General features: G+C 40.7%; 1 protein-coding gene across 1 annotated transcript; it reads left to right on the top strand.

Annotated features, from left to right (window-relative positions):
- The first annotated feature begins 1,825 nt into the window (after positions 1–1,825).
- LOC140225398 (uncharacterized) lies at positions 1,826–21,369 on the top strand. The gene is made up of 4 exons (XM_072304186.1): positions 1,826–1,954; positions 3,089–3,385; positions 4,965–5,065; positions 19,270–21,369. Exons 2-4 carry the CDS (start codon positions 3,132–3,134, stop codon positions 19,638–19,640), a joined length of 726 nt encoding a protein of 241 aa, XP_072160287.1. The 5' UTR covers positions 1,826–1,954; positions 3,089–3,131; the 3' UTR covers positions 19,641–21,369.
- Positions 21,370–21,638: the final 269 nt, after the last annotated feature.

Genomic DNA, 21,638 nt, shown 5'->3' on the forward strand with positions numbered 1-21,638 from the left:
ATGGTTTGAGTTGCATTGTTGCCATCATCGTGGCACTAGCGCGTCTCCCGGGGTTTGTTCGAGCAGGATAAATCTTTCATCCAAATTCCACTAAAATTCTTATGCTCGCGCCGTTGTCAAACGAGCTAGAAATGATAATTCTTTCTACACCTCATTAATTAACGGCAAGCTAACACTCAGCTGACTCAGCGCTATCTGTGCTAATCAGAGACATGAGACTCTCCACGGGCCTCTTGGCGACAGGTGGATGCTTTTACTTTCGGGGATTCAACAGTTCCATACGGACAATTATAAAGGAGCAACAGTCAGCACTCTTTTTTCGACTGTTGACCTACCTACATGGTGGATGATGAGCTTCGGGGGACGACATGAGCCAAACAAGTTTCCCAAACTTCGGCTTGTTTGCAGGACGAAACTGCCAACACGTTGTTGGACATCAACTATGTAGGTAGGTAATTCAAAAGTTTAGGTAATGTTGATGTCCCGAAAGTAAAAGCTTTCACCATAGCCGAGATACGATTGGAGGGTCTCTTTGTCTCTGGTGCTAGCTCACCTACCGAGAGTTTACCTCTAAACCCAAGGAGAGTATATATTGATGCTGAAGGATTAAATACTTATGAAGGAACACTGTGACGCTGGATTATCCGAGCAGTTTGGAGGTACTCAAAAATTAAGTGTCGTGATATTTTGCTACAAGAGAAGAAAAAATAAAAATAAGAAATTGCATCGTGTAACACGTTGATTTGAAAAAAAATTGGGGTGTTCCTCAGACACCCCCTTCTACTTTTATCCTATCAGTTTTTCAGTCCATTTACGAGAGGTACCGCCACAGACACACTCCACATAAGGGTACCGTACCCTACACAAAAGAACATTGACTTTCAGCCAAAATCAATCCTCTAGTTGCCATGAGTTTTTCTCCATCACTTTACTATCGAATTCTTCAGCACCATGGCAACAACGACCAGGGTCTCAGGGCTGGTTGTCATTCACCATTCACCACATTCTGACGCGAATCTCGAGAAGTTGAGATCAAAAGTGAAGTCTGGCTTAATTGCGGGTTCCACAACACCCAGTGCTCGGTGGTCTTACGTGCGGTAGCCAAATACTCCCCCCTCCCCCCCTCACCGTACCCTTTCAACTTAACAGTAATCCCCAATCTTTGCTATACCGCGACCTCCTCTCGCAGGATAAAAATATAAAGTCAAGAAACAAAAGTTAGACCACAGTGCGGGGTATTGGATTTGATATTTGGGATAATTCATACCACGCGTTACTTTCGTTGAGGGTTGGGTTTGGGTACATTTTCGGAAAATTGAAAACCCAAAGGATCAACTTTTAAAAGTACATCTATAATGTACTAAACTAGTTACGATGGAGGTACAATTTTTTTTTTTACCATTGACATTCGTCATAACACTGCGCTTTCGTTAAAAGAGCATACTCACTCAGGTCTGAGTCCGCTTGATGGTCCATCGAGATCAGCAGGCTCATCATTGCCAGGAATAGAGGGAATAAAATATTCTCGATACAATCTTAATTTTATGGACAAAAGAGTGAGCCTCTACAAGACACTAAACTCTCCATAGCGCATGAGGAATGGAAAAGCAACGGCGGTATACAGATGGTAGATTCCAGAATCAAAATGCTTTAATGCTTATTATTTTTCTGGTGGAAAAACGATGATACATATAGAATAGCTGAATAGTAAGAAATAGTATGGTAAGAAATAATGCGCCTTCATTTGACGAGAATACGCTCAATACCACCATCATTTATAAGTAATTGCCTACTCGTTAAGTTGAACATTGATATTTGATTTTCAGGTGTCTGACTTTGCCCTGGGCCTTCGCTGCGGCCACTACTTCCATCCGGCGTGTCTTACTGTCGACCTTGCGACCAGCCTTTCGAGGTCTTGTCCGCTTGACAATATCAAAATTCAGCCTAAACTCAGGTTTGCTTTTCAACTAAATTAACTCTAATCCAATTGGCTTGCATTTTAATAGAAGGTCGTTAAAGCATCATGTAAGATATTTTGGCTGATTTTTTGACTCCTCTTTTTCCTTTGTAAGACATACGTGAAACAACCTTACACTTCCTTTTTGAATTACGTGAGACTACCCTAATGAGCCCCCATTTTTCAAAAAATGATAGAGAAAGCCTTAAAACAATTCAAACATATATTTGTATTTAGCTTATTTATTTTATTTTAGCTGTGATGAAGAAATAAGTAGTAATTAGATCAAAACACGCATTGTCACGCTAAGCTTGCTGAAAATAGGATAGTTATCCCGAAATGCATCCTTGTACTTATGAAGAATATATTCGCTAACGTATAAACAATGCATGTCTTGGCGTACGCTCTATACTATTTATTTATTTATTTATCTATTTATTTATTTATTTATTTATTAATTATTTATTTATTAATAGCACCCGATATGCGTTTTTCTAATTATCTGTAATGACTTACGGAAAAAACGCTGAGCGTGGGAGACGCAGGAGTGGGTCGGTTGCGCTGGTCACAGAATCGTGTTTTAATGCTTGATTCTTGTAGATAAGCTAAAAATATTAAGATCTGTCCAAAGAGCAACTTTCTACGTTCAATATTAATCGATATATCGCGCTTTGAAAAACTCATTTTTTGACGTCATCCCCTTGGTTTATTCCTCCTTGGATTCATCAACCACTAATACACACATATTCACTGGTTGCTCGACTTAAAATACGGATAAAACCAAGGTGGCAGAAACCAAGGCAAGGGTGTCACTACCGCGGTGAATGACTTCACAACACAAGTTTTTCAAAGCGCGATGCCTCCTATTGATCGTAGAAAGTTGCTGTTTGGACAGATCTTATTATTTTTAGCTAATATACAAGAATAAAGCACCAAAACAAGATTCTAAGACCAGTGCAACTGACCCATTCTATCTGCGTCCAACATCAACCCCATCTTTCGTCGCAGCTCTAAGCTGGCAGGTGTGGGACCCAAAAAAGCTTAGCTAACGCTTTATGACCTACCCGTCTTCGACGTAAAACTTATTTCCGTGCTTATGACGAGTTTTGTTGGAATGGGTTTTGTTTTCAGGCGACAAAACGCGATCGCCCGATGGCTGCCACCGGCGGATGACATGAACCCCAGCCCAAAGCTGAGCAGCCTGTCCTCGAACCCGGACGTGGTGCAGATCCTGTACCCGCCGCTGGAGGTGCGCGTCTGCAGGATGAGCCTCTCTGAGCGTCCTCGGGACCAGCAAACTTATAAGCAGAATTTCTCGCAGCCAACCCTCCGCCCGAAGAAAACCTCCCCTAAACCTAAACGGAAAAGGCTGAAAGCGCCCAAAGAAAAACTCAGGAAAGAGCCTGTCCAACTACCCGTCATTGGAGGGTAAGACGAGGGAACCTGATGCCGTTAACCTTCTATGACATGATTTATTTTTGGGGTTCAACGGGCTGATTGTTGAAATTGGTCGACAAAGCTATAGACAAAAAAGACAAACGGGACATGAACGGATCCTAGTGGTGGGAGTGGGAGTTTTGCGGTGGGCCAAGAAGGTTGGTAATAGACGAACTATCAACAATCCACGAGAGCCCCTATAGTCAGTCCATCATTATCTCCCTTAGTCTGTAGTTGTAGGAACCTACCATTTCGACGAATATAGGATCGCTTCATACTCTCTATGTCTTCTTTGTCCGTCGATTTGTCTATGAAATTCAATAATCAGCCCGCAGATCCTGAGACAGACGAATCTATGTCGTGTATTTCGTAAAAACACAAAGTCCCAAATTTTTCCCCTCAAAATTTCAAACTTTTGCTAATCATCTTTTAGAGATTAAAAATTGATAAAATTTGCAACATCATGCCACAGAGGAATAATTCAATTAAAAAAAAAAAAAAAAAAAAAAAAAAAAAAAAAAAAAAAAACTTCGTTGTGAATAAGTTACCTCATGGCATAAAGGGCTAAGGTAATCGATCCGTTTTTCACAAGGATGAACATGATTTCAATTTTACGTTGCGAAATAATCACTTGCTAATTATTTTCATACTATGGAGCTGTTTGGCTTTTGTAACTGAAAATATCCTTGATTCATCTCCTGATTACAATGCAAAATCAGCAATATTTTGAACAACAGTTGGACTAAAATTTTTGGGATGAAAGTCTATTCCGCTTGTTTCGAGACATTCTGAATACGATGACTAAAGTAAAAAAGCTGATCTCCAATGATATATTATTTTCTTTTTGAAAAAAAACTAATCAAAATATCTTTTTGAAATTCCTGTGGATATTTTTGAAAAAACATTAGGAGTAAATTGTCCACAAGTTTTTCAGGAATCTCGTGTTTCATCGAAAGGAAATTCGGCATTACCTCAAGGCTCATACGGCGTTTTTCCTTAGCACAGCAGTATTGTTGTAATGCCCGATTTAACTCACGTAGAGTATTGCGTCTCTTGTGACCGGGCAATTCAAATTCCCCGTGACCAATGTAAAATAAATACATTTAATATCATAGGTAAGAGCCGATTTCAGTAATTTTCGATGCAAAACTCGCACTGGAAAAAAAAGTCGTTTGGATCTAGAGTCCAGACTCTTGAAAACAATGACAAGAAAAAATACTTTTGCTTCAATCGGATTTTTGCTTAAATGAAGAGCCAAGCCTCTTAATTTAAGCGGATTTCATTCTGATTCAAGCAAAAATCCGAATAAATCAAGAATATTTTCTCTTGTCGTGGTATTCAAGAGTCTGGACTCTAGATCCAAGCGACTTTTTTTTCCAGTGCATGTTTTTTATTCGTACCTTGTCTAGTGATCTACTATCGATGGCGGCCATTCGATAACGATTCAATAATCAAGGAACTAATACCAAGGTTCAGACACTGTCGGAGATGAATCATGTTGCTGCTAAATAAACAATTTACATGTTCTCTCTACCTGAGTCGGAGACTGCAGATACGACGTTATTTGCAGGGTTCCTGAGACGATGCAAAGGAATCTAAGTGCCCAAATCCAGCCGCTAATGGCCGTGCTCATGTCCCCGAGGCCACAATCAGCCAGCACGTCCAGTTACGGTAAATCGAATTTTTAAATCTAGTTTTTTACCAGAAGCCATTTAGACTTTAGACAAATGCGCTGGGCCGAGACTTGGGCGGAGTCTCAGCGATTATTGACGAAAGGAGAGCGGTGGTTCAAAACATCTTGAGCACCGACGGGAATTCCTTAGATTTGCATGTTCTACGTTATTTCAAACAGCATATCGACGGCGTAAGTCGGCAATCACATATCTCGTTTGCGATGTCTGAAACTTTCTGCCTCCGTGCTATTTTCTTAAAGGAGAACAAAGTAACATCATTCCTTGAAGTTTTTGAAGAATTTTCTTCGCACAGAGAAGAAAAATGACGGCAGTTTTAAAGAATTGCCGTTGAGTAGTTTTCCGTTAAAAAAATAAAGTATGACAGGAAGTCTGCGTCGCACAGTGCAGTGTCCAATGGAAATAAGTCAAATTTTCGAACATGTAAAATGAAAAAAGTAATGAGATATACGAAAAATGGGGTTATTGGTGGTATTATTTTCAATGTTTGTTTACTGATTTGCATCGAATTGGCGTGAGGGGAGGTGATGAGATTTAAGCTCCGCGCGCGGTGACTGGTAGCCGATGACGCGCAAGTGTTGTGATAGCAGTGATCAAGGCTGATTGACACGGTACCAAATGTCCGGTTGGTGATAAAAATGGCTACAAACACTCCTGGTAAGTTATTTAATTAAGATTTAATCGTAAAAATTATTTTTTCAACTTCTAAACATTACTTTTGAGCACGTTTTTCGATGGTACTCTAATTTAATATTCTTCCCTCTTATTTAAACTTTAAAGACGTTTTTAAGAAAAACCAAAAATAACCTATTTTCCTGACAAGTGATAATGATTGCAAATTTCCTGTAGATTCTGAATTTTCAAGTCCCATCTGCGTCTGGCTGCGAATAATAAAGTTATATCGTTTTTTCTGTCTCAAGGTCTCGCTCTGAAAAACTCTGATTAGTCCAGGCGCCTGGTAAGTCTACCTGGAATTTTGGGTACACAGCGATTTTTTTGGCTTACTTTATGTTTTTGGGGTCGCTGAATCCGAATCTGAAGTTTCCTACCGCGTATATGGTGAGCATTTTCCGCCATTTTGAAAAAATGGCCTAAAAAGGCCTTTTTTCGCGGTTTTTTTTTTATATAGCGGCTACGCATGAGAAAAAGTCCCGGATTTAGTTAATGTTTTGAATAGCTGAAATAATTTGGAAGAAAATGGTATATGAATATGCTAAGTATGCTCAAAAATTGAGGAACCTCGGATTTCGGAACTTTGGAACGCTTCGGAACTTGGCTGACCGCGGCGAGCCGGATCGCGCGTTGACGGGTGCGCCGCGAAAACGTGAATGGGCGCGATGTTCACGATGCTGGATCTTCCTCAATTTTTAAGCAAACCTAGCATATGTACACACCATTTTCTTTCAAATTATGTCAGCTATTCAAAACATTAACTCAATCCGGGACTTTTTCTCATGCGTAGCCGCTATATCAATAAAACCGCAAAAAAGGCCTTTTTAGGCCATTTTTTCAAAATGGCGGAATATGCTCACCAGATACGCGGTTGGAAACTTCAGATTCGGATTCAGCGACCCAAAAAACATAAGTAGGTCAAAAAATCGTTGTGTACCCGAAATTCCAGGTAGCCTCATTTTTAGCTACCAGGCGCCTGGACTAGATCTCTTCGACTTGTGGACACGGGCATCGAAAAAGGAGTGCGTTACAACAATTGAGGGGAAACTCCGCAGAACTATTCGCAAACAAACGTGTCTCAGACGAAGATTTGACAAAATGTCGTGTATTTTTTATGGATTTTGTGTATTTTTTATGGATTTTTTGTATTTTATGGATTTTTTGTTTTTATCTTTCTTTTTTCTCTTGTCTCTTGTGAAGTTTAAGTTTGCTGTAAATTTTCGGTGATGTTTTACTGTGCTGAATTTTTTATTTTTTGAAATGCCTTTTCCTTTTTATTAAAGACTTGTAATATGACCAAATCCAAGTGTTCGTCCTTTTTCTCATGCTGATCCTCGGAAACCTCATTATTTTATAGTGTATATTTGAATTTTTCAGCTTTCATTTCACGCAGCATTGAAATTGGGAATGAAAGAAAGGATAGACCTTAGTTTTGTTAGGCCCAGAGTTAAAAAATAAAATATGCATCGTTAGAATCTGTAAGTATACAGTCGATTTTTGGAGCGAGCTTGCGTGAATCTATACATTTTAATCCTTGAATTATTGCTAAAAAAACTGCTTTTTCCAGGCGCGTTGGCAACACTGTATTTAAAATGGAGGTGTTATGAGAGGGCCAGATATACCCTCGTAAGCCTTATTAGTAGTGATTTCAGGTTGGTTTTCTCTCTTTTACCCACAAAAATAATGTACTCATGTCATTAAAATAAGTGGAAAAATAACGGCACATTTGGCAAAATTTGGCAACACCATACTCAATCATTTGGGGAATTTTGGAAACTTTGACTTTAATACAAGGAAGAACATGATGAATACTTAACACTGTCAAAATTTCATTGAATTCCATGCATTATTCGATCAGATATGAATTATTTCCCATCCGCCCATAAGGACACTGCACTGTGCGTCGTCGCAAATTGAGTTATGTGATTGCAGACTTACACTGTCGATATAACTGTATGGCTGAAGTCCAAATGACATTTATGATTCATTGCGGGTCAATTCTTAAATATTCTGAAAAAAGCTGAGAAATTTGAGGCCCATTCCAGAAGTAACTGCTTTCAATTCTGCTACCAGGAAAGAAACATATCATTACCATGGCAGAATGAGTTTTGGAGTATTTGCACGACGAGCGGCCGAGATAGGTCGAAAATGAGATGCGCAGGGATTTTAATTAATGGTTTGAGTTGCATTGTTGCCATCATCGTGGCACTAGCACGTCTCCCGGGGTTTGTTTCGAGCAGGATAAATCTTTCATCCAAATTCCACTCGAATTCTCATGCTCGCGCCGTTGTCAAACGAGCTAGAAATGATAATGGACCACTAGACAAGGTACGAATTTCAGCATTCTGATACATGATTCGTAACTAAAATTTCACGTAGAATACGACGCGCACAACGAAAATTACCGAATTCAACTCCTTCCAAAGATATTTAACGATTCTTGATACGTGAATTCAAACCACCCGCTCATGAAAACTCAATTCTCTACGTGATTCACATCGCGCGCTGAATGTTATTATGACAGTCTCTGCTGTATAAAAATCTGGCAACCTCAATCTTGACGCTTTGGCTCAGCTATAGCAAATTGCTTACCTATAGTTTGAACAACACATGGTGGAAAATGAACATTGCTCGATTGAGAAGCTTTCTGAAACCGTTGTAGTGAGCGATTTGACTCACGTAGAGCTTTGAGTTTCTTGAGAGCGGGCAGTTCAAATTCCTCGTAACCAATGTGAAATAAAAACGATAATATCTTCGTTAGGAGTTAGTTTCAGTAATTTTCGTTGCGCGAATCGTGTTTTACGTGAAATTCTGGTTAAGAAACATGTATCAGATTGCTTAAATTCGTACCTTGTCTAGTGGTCCATTCTTTCTAGCACCTCATTAATTAACGGCAAGCGAACACTCACAATCAGTACTCAGCGCTATCTGTGCTAACTCACCTACCGAGAGTTTACCTTCAAACCCAGGAAGAGTATACTGATGCTGAAGGATTATATACTTATGAAGGAACACCGTAACACTTTCAGCCAAACGATGCGTAGAGGGCATCCGTGAAGAGATGGAGAGATGCCAGCTTCCGGAGGATCTCTCTCTACCATTACAGATTCCTGTGGCGGGTAGGCGTCGCAGAGCGCCCTGTAGCGCTCCGTAAAAGCGACCTACACATACACACAGGAACACTGTAACGCTTGATTATCAGAGCAGTTTGGAGGTACTCAAAAATTAAGTATCGTCATATTTTGCTACAAGAGAAAAATAAAAAATTGCATCGTGTAACACATTGATTTGAAGAAAAAAAATTGGGGTGTTCCCCATACACCCCCTTCTACTTTCATCCTATCAGTTTTTCGGCCCATATCGAGATACCACCACAGATATATATACTCCCCATAAAGGCACCGTACCCTACACAAAAGAACATTGGCTTTCAGCCGAAATCAATCCTCTAGTTGCCATGAGTTTTTCTCCATCACTTTACTATCGAATTCTTCAGCACCATGGCAACAACGACCAGCAGGGGTCCGGAGCGAGTTAGCATGAGCGGGAAAAACGGCCGTTATTTAACTTGCGCAGCCCGAGGTAGAGCAAGTTAAAGTGCCGTCAGGTACCTTTCGCGGAATTATTTCCGAAATGTATGCCTTCGGTGATTAACCGGCGAGCGAGGAGCCGAGCAGGTCCCGTCTTTTGTTTTGCCCCGTTCGAATTGTATGTGTCATTAGCCTACCTGCACTCGTTCAGAATTCGATCGTTTTGGGTGGGTCTTTTGTAAATCGATCGTGACAAGTTCTAGTTGTCTTTCGATCTCGCTCTAGGTACAGATCAAGTTCCCGAACGAGTTAATTGAGCCAAGATCAATTCGCTCGCCGACCCTCGAAAACGCGATTAAATGCGCACGTAATGGCAACAGCGCGTCCCTCCTCCACCGCCGCTCCTGTTGGGGATGTTTCCTCGGAAGTCGGTCGCCGTCCGTACCACATCGGCACATCGGCCTCGCATTTTCGGCTTTTCCACTGTAAACAACGGTTCATACTACTTTCTCTTTCACTTGATTCATTCATGTTCCCTATTACTATTACCCACGCGGTCTGTTTCATTTTCATGCGGCTGATTCTGTATTCAGAGCCTCTTTATTCAATCAGCAATCTCGGACTCCCGGTACGATCAAATAAGGACACCACTTAAAAAACGGTCAACGGGGAGTTGTAGTTTACCGGTTCTTTGGAACATTTGAACGAGGCCTGCTGGAAAGGTCTAAATTCTTGACCTCATGAGCCTTACGGTAGGGTGGGACTTATTTTTTTAAATCGACAAAACCAAATGTTGCACGGTCTTAAATGGTTCTATGTGATAAAAAAAACACGCTAGCCAAGAGGATTTTGAGAAAAAAAATTTTTAACCCGGCGCGCACAAGGCCTAAACATCGAGATTTTTTTGGTTTTTTAAGCATTTTCGCCGTATATTTTTGATATTTTTGCCAGCAACACAGATTTGACGCTAGATGTCCAAAAATTGGTAAAAACCTAGCACATACCTTGCAAATTAAGGGAAAATTTTTGTTTTTCTCCTAGGTCACTTTCACTTCGCTTGGTAATGCCGAAACTCTCCGCTCGGCAGCTCTAAAAATCGAAATTTCGCCGTTTTTTAACGTATAATGAACTTTTTGAGCAACCTATAATGGTAGTAAAAATCCGAAAATTTGTGGAAAGCAAGTTCATACCATCAGTATGGAAGGGCAAATGTCGGAAAACTCCTAGGTCTTTCATTTTCTGCCAAGCTATGCATACAATGTTGGAAAACCCGTCAAAAATAGCTCAATTTTGACCGTTTTTTTCGCGTTCGAAAATTTATTGGCCGAATTCGGGTACACTTGACGTTTCCGATACGATTGCGGGCACCGCACAACGAGGAATTCCTAACATAGGAGCGAAGCAGAATTTTTTATTGCATGAAGATGGAATGAACTTACTTTCAGCAAAGTTTTCGACCTCCAGTGTCATCACAGGGTGTGTATGAAGTTTTGATGGCGAAAGACCGGTCAAAATGGAGGTATTTTTCACTTATTTGTGTATCTGAAGACACCGTGCGACAAACAATCAAACATCTATGGATCTTTTGAAATTTGCCCTTCCATACTAGTGGTACGGACTTGCTTTCCCCTAATTTTCGAACCTCCAGAGTCATTACAGGGTGTCTAATAAATTTCGCCATTGAAGAAACGGCCGAATTGAGGTATTTTTGACGTTTTCGAAGTGATTGCGGGCACCGCACAACGAGGAATGTAAGACATAGGAACCAAGTAGATTTTTTTATTCCTTGCGGATGGTATGAACTTACTTTGTACAAATTTTCGGACCTCCACTGCCACTGCAAGGTGTTCAAAAAAATTCTCCAAAAACGGCCAATTTGAGGTATTTTTGACGTTTTCGCTGCAATTTCGGGTATCGCAGGGCGAAGAATATAAGACGGAGGAACCAAGTAAAATTGTTCATTCCATACAAATGGTATGAACTTACTTTCCACAAAATTTCGGACCTTCAATGTCATTACAGGGCGTCCAATAAATTTTCGAACGCGAAAAAACGGTCAAAATTGAGCTATTTTTGACGGGTTTTCCAACATTGTATGCATAGCTTGGCAGAAAATGAAAGACCTAGGAGTTTTCTGACATTTGCCCTTCCATACTGATGGTATGGACTTGCTTTCCACAAATTTTCGGATTTTTACTACCATTAGAGGTTGCTCAAAAAGTTCATTATACGTTAAAAAACGGCGAAATTTCGATTTTTAGAGCTGCCGAGCGGGGAGTTTCGGCATTACCAAGCGAAGTGAAAGTGACCTAGGAGAAAAACAAAAATTTTCCCTTAATTTGCAAGGTATGTGCTAGGTTTTTACCAATTTTTGGACATCTAGCGTCAAATCTGTGTTGCTGGCAAAAATATCAAAAATATACGGCGAAAATGCCTAAAAAACCAAAAAAATCTCGATGTTTAGGCCCTGTGCGCGCCGGGTTAAAAAATTTTTTTCTCAAAATCCTCTTGGCTACCGTGTTTTTTTTATCACATAGAACCATTTAAGACCGTGCAACATTTGGTTTTGTCGATTTAAAAAAATAAGTCCCACCCTACCTTACGGCCCTTGAGTTGGGCTATTTCGAGGTCACTTATTTATTTACCCTTCGGTAAAATTTCGACTTTATTCAGGTTTATTACTAGGAGCGGCAGTGACCCCATCAAGCCTATAAAGATCTCCAACAAAAGTATCCAATTACGTTCATTTAAGAAAATAAAAATTAGAAAAAAATAAACATTACCTCTCACTATATTTCTCCCTATGAAAAATTTGCCCGAATATTATAGTAGTAGAGTCGCCTCTACTTATTATGTCTGGCAAAACTTATGCTGTAAAAAAAAAGAAAAAAAGAAAAAAAGGAAAAAAAGGAAGTATCGCCGAATTATTTAAATCATTCATTTGCTTCCTGAATCTCTCTTTCAGAAGCTGGCGCGGAATGTTCCAGAATACTCCCGAAAATTTTGAGTTATCTCGCGAATGGTGGCGAAAATTCCTAAATCTTTTTACTGTGCGTAAAATGAGAGTATGGCCTTCCCGATGGCACGTAGAGTTTTTTCTTATAACGTTTCGAATCGGTGAAAAAAGCAGGGAAACTTATTTTTTGTAAGCTCCTCGTATCTTGGGGTGATATCATTCCACTGTGTTAGTACATTGCTTTCTTGTTTATCAATATGTAAATTAGTATTCCTCTGTGTCAATCGTACACCCCCCCCCCCACAGCATTTGACTGTCTCCTTAAATATGCTAGATTAAAAATTGCCGGTTCACCGACGAAATCCCGCTGCTAAAATCCCGCAGAACGCAATCTTCAGGACGAAATCCCACGGCAGAGAAATCCCGGCCGACACAATCCTATATCAGTGGTAGGAAAAAATCCTGTTCAAACACAATCATTTTTTTCAGATAGTGGTGAACAGAGGTCCAAGAACTACTTTCTGAAACATAAATACTTTTCTGTGAAATGTTCACCTTTTTTTCGACATACAGGCGCTTTATCATCCCCCTCTTTCATTCGCTCTGTGTAACTCCCTTAGAAGCGAAGATCTGTTCGATTTTTAGACATACGCACCCTCTGTAGACCTCTTGAGAGACCTTTAAACATATTTCTTTCTTTTCAAAATGACTATTGATTTGGACATACCATAGCATATCTCAGGCAAACATAACCTTAATTTATCTCGAAACTCAAAAATAAGAGACATCTAAAATGTAAACGCGATACAATTATTCGCGCAAGATGGATGTCCACATTGCGTATGAAAAATGTAAAACGCGATGACGTGAGTCGTGAACTCGCAATACTCTGCTCTACGCTACTATTTTGAAGCTCCACTACGAATAAGACAAACGCAAACGAACACAATATGGAAATAAAGCGAGGGAAATGACGGCGCAGAGATACAACTATTCGTACTTGATGGACACCCGTGCTGCATCTGAAAAATTGAAGGCGCGATGACGCGAAGCGTGAGTTCTCAATGCTCTGCTATACATATGCTGTCAATGAAGTGTTGTTCGGATTCGAAAGAAAAGCCAAAAAGAGGCCCACACATCTCTCCTACCTTCGGCTTTGTTACTCACGTAGTGCTTGAAGCACCATTACGAATAAGATAGACGCAAACAAACACAATATGGAAATAAAGCGAGGGAAAGAATGCGCGTTTACGACGGCGCAGAGATACAACTATTCGTATTTGATGGACGTCCGTGCTGCATCTGACAAATTGAAGGCGCGATGACGCGAAGTGTGAGCTCTTAATGCTCTGCTATGTGCTGTCAATGAGGTGTCGCTCAGATTCGGAAAAGAAGTTAAAAAATAGGCCTGAACACATCGGTCTCCCACCTTCGGCTGTGTTGATACTTGTTCTTTCCTCTTTTTTCAAGTTCTTGTCTGATTCTTTTTTAGGATGGACTTGCAGACCCACGCCTTAAGCTCGTGTAAACCGCAGTGTTGGCTCGGTTCTTTTGGAAATAATGGTGCTTGGATGCATCTAGTGGCTTACAACACTTAATGTGCTTGGAGGACAAGGCGCAGTTTTTGCTATAGAAAGACAAGATTGAAGTTTCAATATTACATGAATCCTAATGGCTGAGAGAAAGTTTATTGGACTTTTTGGTGCGTAAAAATTGGGTTTTGAGAGCGAACTATTCCAAGAATGTGTATGAAGTATAGTTTGAATTGAAATCATTAATACCTGTACTTCTGCCAAAATTGCACTTTTGCTTCTTGTTCTTAAAGTCCGTCATTTTAGTCTCTTTAGTAGACTCGTTTCTTTTCATGAAGCAGCGATCTAGGAATTTGTATGGTAAAGTCTAGGAGTTTACCGTGCCCGACTTTACTTCCATGTGAGCCGCGGAAAGCTTGCCAATTTACCAAAATCGGGAACCATCTTGATGTGAAGTTAATCTCTTTTGTCAGTGAAGCTACTCAACAACCAACGAGATACATTTAAAATCGCGAACAAGCTTATCAACACGGCCATGATTGAATGTCGCGCACACATAACTGCCGGAACATGAAATTCTTATTCTTTTTTATTTCTTATGATAAACTTCGTTTTTTTAAACCTAATTCAATTTCCGTGCGGCGTTTAAGCGTTGCGGAATTCTGTCGCACGGGATTTTTTAGCGCGAGATCTCAGCTTCTCAGCATTGCGGGATTTTGTCACATGGGATTTTTATACAGTTGGATATTATCACGCGGAATTTTGAACACGGGATGTTATCGCTGGGATTTTTGTCGCAGAATAATGTCGGTATCTACAGCTGTCTTTCAGCTAAATTTGGAACGCATACTTTTCTGCATCAACAAAACATCTTTCCTTAATTTATCTGAATAAAAATTTTTTAAAGAAGAGTATTTTTCTGTTTTCTGTCACGCAGCAATAAGGACGATGTATTAAACTTACTATTTTATTTCGCTCGCATTCAGTGAGCCATAAATAAGATTTTGTGTGTGCTGCACGCACTGGATAAGTAGCCAGGAATACAGTGAATTTTGAGACAGAAATGTGTCCCTTGTTCTGAATTTACATTTTCTGCAAATACTGAATCTAGGGTAGGTTCAAAGGAGGCAGTTCAAATGCCTGATATGAATTTATTCGATATTAGTTTTACCTTGTATGCCATGAGCGGAATTTTTTTTATTACTTGATACCTAATCTATGCGCATTAATCCCATCATTATGAATTCTTCGTAGAAACTAGGGGGCTATGCCCCCTGGCCGCTATGCGGCACAACCCCCGGAGGGTGGTTCGCGCTCTCGTAGGCCCGCTTCGACAAAAGAACCACCAAAAAAATGAAAATATTTTCATACCATTACCCGACTCTCATTTGTCCAATCTCCCTCTAGCCGGGAGCGATTGGACCAATAAGAATCGAATAAAAAATCGTCATTTATTTCAAACTTCACGTAAAGACTGAAACGGAATGGAACGAAACATGAAAGGTTTTTTTTTTCTTTTTTTTTATTTTTAAGAAAAATACACCCAAGAAAAGCAGCTATTTGCAACGTTCCAGACAGAGCATCACATGTTTCAGCTGTAGCATTCTTTTTTGACTCAAGAATACGTTTAGTTTTTAGTTTGTTAATCTATATGCACTCCCACTCCATCCCCCTCCTCACCAACCACTTCTTGCCCCTACCCGTGATCTCTTAAAGAGATGGGAAATTTGTTATGCGTTCTTTGGCCGCATTTTCGTGGTAACATTAAAAAATCTCTTCGCAACAATGGGTATTGAATAGTCTGGATTTATTCTTGGCAAATTGTGCTGGTATGGTGCACATTTTGACGGTGTGCTTATCGCATTCGATCAGGATGGTAAGATAATGCATATTAAAATTAAATGCATTTAGAGTATTTCTTAAAATTTAATGTTGAAAATTCCCGACGATTCAGGTTTTTAAATTGAAATATTTCCTATCATTTAATCTATTGAAATACTTTCTATACTTTAAATTAAACTGGCATTATTTAGAAAATTGTTCTTTCTGAAAAATTTCATGTGATATTTTACCATGATGTTAAATCTTTCATAAATTACGTCGTATCAGGCCGCTAGAGGCGAATTTACGTACCGAAACGAAACAAGAAATTAGACTCTAATTGAAATTTTTTGAAATTTCTTGGCTTTTTTCCCCCCGCGAAATAGTATGACCCAGCACCATTTCTCCACCTTCTTGCATACAGCTTGGGCCATTTCTTAGTGATTTTTTTTTTCTCAACGGTAATAGGTTAATATAACTAAAAATAAATTAATGAAAAATACGGTTGAATTATTAAAGAAATTGAGGCAGTCACGGAGTAAGGAAAGAAGGAGGAGATGGTAGAGTAATTGGACTGCATTTTGCAATTTGGAACTATAAATTCTGGCTGAACTGGAAAAACACTTATGTGCACAGGGAAACTAATGGCACGTACGTCGTTTTTAAACCGCGTTAGAATTTATAGTTTCGAATTGCAAAATGTAGTCCAATTTCGGTATAAGGGTAGCTGCCAAGTGGAAATGGAAAATGATAGATCGAGACGTGGCGTGATGCGTGAACGTGGCTCGGGCCTCGCGGCGCTGCGGGCAACGCAAGATGGCCATGGATTCATGCGATCAGCGAACAGCGAAATAGGAAAAGGATAGGATGATCAGGAAAAGTAAAAGTAATGAATGACAAAATGTTTATTCCTCGTCTTGCCCCTCGACACCCTTGAGGCTTTGTCTTGCCTGTGCCGCACTCCCACAACAGGAGGCCGTAGCGGGACTGCCGACGGTCGAGGGACAGCGTTGCCGTTTTGAACATAAATCTTCCGAAATAAGGTGCTGAGCGAATTAATTTTGCCTCAAACAACTCGCTCACAATGAACCTGATCAAGATATGTTGAAGGTGGTTAATTGATCTGTTCCTGGAGCGAGATGAAGATGACACGAAAATCAAAACCGGCTGCCGGGCGAGTTAGTTTTCACGGGAAAACCAACTCGCTCTTCGGGCATGCTAGATCCGCGCAGCTGTCTAATTAACCCTCCAGGCGAGTTCCTAGGAAGACCGCCGGCCAACTCGACAGAGGGTGGGTTATTTCCCGATCGGTCTTTTGTTTAGCTCGAAGAGTCCCGAGCGAATCCACACTGCAAGTAACTTGTCCCAGTGAGCGACTTAGAGTGAGTTAGTGATTTGATCCGGACCCTGGACCAGGGTCTCAGGGCTGGTTGTCATTCACCATTCACCACATTCTGACGCGGATCTCGAGAAGTTGAGATCAAAAGTGAAGTCTGGCTTAATTGCGGGTTCCACAACACCCAGTGCTCGGTGGTCTTACGTGCGGTAGCCAAATACTCCCCCCTCCCCCCCCCCTCACCGTACCCTTTCAACTTACACTAATCCCCAATCTTTGCTATACCGCGACCTCCTCTTGCACGATAAAAATATGAAGTCAAAGAAACAAAAGTTAGACCACCGTTGATATTTGGGGTAATTCATATCACGCGTTACTTTCGTTGAGGGTTGGGTTTGGGTACATTTTCGGAAAATTGAAAACTTAAGGGATCAACTTTTAAAAGTACATTCATAATTTAGTAAACAACCCATACATACATACATACATACATACATAAAGTCGCTTTTATAGCGCCGCCTCGCGCTCTGCAACGCCCAATCGCCATTGCCCCCTATCCTCCCAGAGATCATCAGGCAATTGGCACCTTCTGATCTCCTCCTCCACCCCTTGTCGCCAACCTTCCACAGGACGTCCACGCCGTCGCCTTCCGGGAGGAACCCAATCGAAGACCTGCTTGGACAACCGGTCGTCTGCCATCCTTCGCACATGTCCATACCAGACCAACTGCTTGGACCTGATATCGTGCACGATGTCCTTCTCCACACCCATGATCTCGCGTACTTTTACAGCATCTTTTCCATTCCTTTAAAACTTCTTCCAGGTACACTTTAAATAAGATTGGCGACAAACAACACCCTTGTTTCAGTCCTTTAATAATTAAAAACCCCAACGATAACTCCCCATGCGATTTAACCCTAGAAAAAGCCCCACCATAAAATTCCTTAATAGCCCTAATTAGTCCCCCACTAAAACCCCTTTTGTTCAAGGCTTCCCAAAGTTTCATCAATGGCACACTATCGTAAGCTTTCTGGAGATCCACAAACACTAGATGTAATTCCTGGCCAACTCCCTTCTTTTTCTCGATGACGTGGATGATGGTAAATAAGTGATCAATCGTTGACCGACCGGCTCTGAAACCTGCTTGCTCTTCCGCTTCATGTTCTTTCCACTCCTCTTCGATTTTTGCTTTCAGGATTTTTCCATACACTTTGCTTAGGGTACCTGCAACCGACAGTCCTCTATAGTTATCACACTCATCTTTTCTACCCTTCTTCTTGTATATAGGTGACACCCAAGACTCTTTCCATTCTGTCGGTACCTTTCCACCGTCCAAGCAATCTTGCATCAGGTATCTCAACCGTTGAAACAGCTTGCAGGTTCCACACTTGATCAACTCAGCAGGAATATTTCCCGGGCCCGGAGCTTTATCGTACAACAGCCCATACATACATTTTTAAAAGTATATGCACGAAAAAGAGTTGTTCATACAGAATGTTCTTATTAGACTACATTTTGCACTGAAGAACCGATATTTTTAGCTCATTTTAAACCTAACATATATGCCACCAGTCTCTCATGTAGATAGATGCTCTTGTATGGATGAGCCAATTGCAAAATGTAGTCCAATCATTGTTCCGTCAAACTTTAAGTGGAAGAGGGGGAATAAGTTAATATTAATTCAAAATTTTCTGAATATGTACTGACGTGGAAGAAGACAGGCGCATATAATGGTCCATGTTAAATTTATGTAAAAGTGGCTGTTACAGCGCTCTCTGGTTCTCTGCGACACCCAGCCGCCAAAATCTCCAAACCTCCCAAAGCGCTTCCGGGAGTTGGCACTCCCTCATTTCTTCTAAAACCCTCTGTCGCCCCTCTTTCACGGGGCATCCTTTTCGTCTCTTCCCAGGAGGAGCTCAATCAAGCATAGGTGAGACTGGACTGGAACAGGGTGGCAAAACATGCATGAAAAACATAATCATGAAATTTCAGAAAATTATGAACGATATTGAAAAATACTGGTTCCTTTTGATGTTCCGCAAAATGTGAAGATTGTGACTTTTTTCTATTTTTGTTTGTTTGAGTTCGGGTTTCATACTCTAGCCCCTAAAATATATGAAATATTTCACAGCCTCGTGAAATCTCATGAAATTTCCTATCTTTCATTTCTTTCTTACGTTTCATGCCACCCTGGACTGGAAACCTGGACTGGTGGAACTGGTGCATGTTGAAACTTTTAAATTTGCCACCTTTCACCCTCTTTGTCTTGCAAAAAAATACCATACGATATGTTTTTGGAACTACCCTTTGATTATCAGGCGGTCCTGCTTGTTGCAGATTCAGAGACCTCCTCAGAAAGCGACAAGAAAGCGGTGCCTCGTCTATCGGTCAAGTCGTTGGAGCTGCCGGAAAAATGCGCGGGTCTCATACCGAAAGGACGCGACTGCCCGCGACGGAGCCGGAACCTGATTGCCTGGAGGCGAGTAGGCCCCAGGGGTAGACCCGATACGGCGCCGTTGTCGTCAGCGGTGCCAATGACGTCATCGACGCCGGGCGCAATCGCTGCGACGGCGCCGACCATCAACGGACTTCTGGACGCCTTCCTCTTGGACTGTGCGCAGCTTTCTCTCTCGCCGAGGTACGAGCCGGCCAACAACCCCATTGACTGTGTCCCCGAAAATAAATTAAGGATAGATTTGAATCAATGAAATCTATGCATCTGAGGAGTGGAGAGCGGCGCACAGTGGATCGAACCAATGGGAGAGGTCGTACATGAATTGGACTGCATTTTGCAATTTGGAACTATAAATTCTGGCTTCTCTGAAAAAACACTTATGTGCATAGGGAAACTATAAGCACATACGTTGTTTTTAAACCGGGCCAGACTTTATAGTTCCAAATTGCAAAATGCAGTTCAGTTGGACCACGTTAAACAGAAAGGAACCAAGCCACATGAGCTATCGCGAAATCTAATTGGGCACTTTAATTTTTTACATGGAAACGGCTGTGCGGATTTTCGTGCAAATTTCAGTGAATTTTCTCCATGGTGCGAAGCAAATTCCTTAAAATTTTCAAAGGAATTCGCAATAACGTTCTCTCGTAAAAAAAAATAAAGTGCCCAACTAAATTTGGCAATATCTGATGTGGCTTGGTTCCTTTCTCTTAAACGCGGTCCAATGATTTACTGACTAAGACTGCAAATCTGGATCCTCACTTCGTGGGATTTTAAAGTTCGAGGGGTGCTTCCTCCAGTAAATTCTACGAGAAAACCAATGAGAACCAATGCTTTGAAGACCTCTACGTTTTGTAATAATGGAGTTATGAGCTCTTAAAGGTTTAAATTTTGCCCGACTTCTCTCGTTGACTTGTTCTATTGTGTGGCGTTGAGATAAGCATGCACCAACGACGTGTGCGACACACTGACAACGTCTTGGTGCAACTTTTCGTGTTCGGGGGATGTCCGTGTTGCATGCACTCATAATTGAAGGCGAAACGGGAATCTTTTCCAGGGAGATGTGTAAATGCAGCACCTTTACACGCTGCAATAAGTCAGAGGTGTACCGAGAGGCGTATTCTTTACTCACATGATGAGAATATCTCATACGTGATTCGTGAAGGTGGGATTTGCGCATTGCTGCTCGGAACAAAAAAAACCGCCTTCATATTGTTGTATATACATCACGCACATCCTCTGAGGTTGTATAGTTGTATTTCATACTTTGCTATAGACGATGTTGGTGTTACGTCACAAAAAAGCAATGTACATCGATTAATTCCATTTGGTAACATTCAAAGGCATTGTTATCGGATAAACCTAATTCGATGTATTGGAGAATCGACTGTGGTCTTAGGTGGAGGCACCTCACATTGTTCTAATTGAAATGTAACGATCTTGCTATATGCCGCAGTTTCTCTCGTTTTATTTGTTTTTTTGTGTTTTTTTTTCATTTTTTGAGCACTCTTATATACTTTTTACCATTTTTAACATTTTCATAAAATGACTCTATTGCTTTAATGTCTTGTGATGGAAGTCAATGATCTAGAAAATATGTTTATCGCTCAATCAAGAGTGCTTGGAGAAATGCCACCAACAACGAAGAATCAATTTAACCCTGAGATACCTACATAATGCACATTTTACGATGAGAGAGGATTGGGAACGTACTGAACATCATGCAACGTTCCAAAAAGCTTGAAGTTGTTCATCCGTCGACTGGAAATGTTGTGTAGTGCGGATACTGGAAACTTCTTCAAAATTGTGGCCTCTTTTACGCAAGAAATAATATAAGGGGAATATTTGATTGAATTTGCAAGAGGATGCCAACAATTTTCCCAACGTGTTATGGCATTTTAAAACATTTGAATTCCTATTCTCTCTCGCTCTTTATTTGTGTCGTACGTCACTCTACTCCTTCACAAGAATAAAAACGAAGAACTCCTTATGAAGGCTCTGTACATGCAATTTTGATAGAATATGTAGACATGCATCGAGTTTCAGGTACACTTGCCCCATGATTGTTGTCCGTTGAACGAAAATCCAACCAAATGTCAATTTCCCTTTAGCTGCTTGAACGTTCTAACAATAATCCTACATTTTTGGATAGGATAATTTTCGGTGACAATACTTTAGTGTACGGCTACGATATAGAGACGAAACTCCAATCGCCCTTGTGGGTTGGAAAATGTAGTGCAAGACCGAAAAAAGA

This window comes from Bemisia tabaci, chromosome 1, assembly GCF_918797505.1.
Source record: "Bemisia tabaci chromosome 1, PGI_BMITA_v3".
In the NCBI taxonomy this organism is placed as follows: domain Eukaryota; kingdom Metazoa; phylum Arthropoda; class Insecta; order Hemiptera; family Aleyrodidae; genus Bemisia; species Bemisia tabaci.

Excerpts from the sequence above, each read along its gene's own strand:
- LOC140225398 (XM_072304186.1), top strand. The coding sequence starts at position 3,132 with ATGAACCCCAGCCCAAAGCTGAGCAGCCTGTCCTCGAACCCGGACGTG. Across the intron at positions 3,386-4,964 it reads CAACTACCCGTCATTGGAGG|GGTTCCTGAGACGATGCAAA; the intron begins GTAAGACGAGGG and ends CGTTATTTGCAG. Across the intron at positions 5,066-19,269 it reads AGCCAGCACGTCCAGTTACG|ATTCAGAGACCTCCTCAGAA; the intron begins GTAAATCGAATT and ends TGCTTGTTGCAG.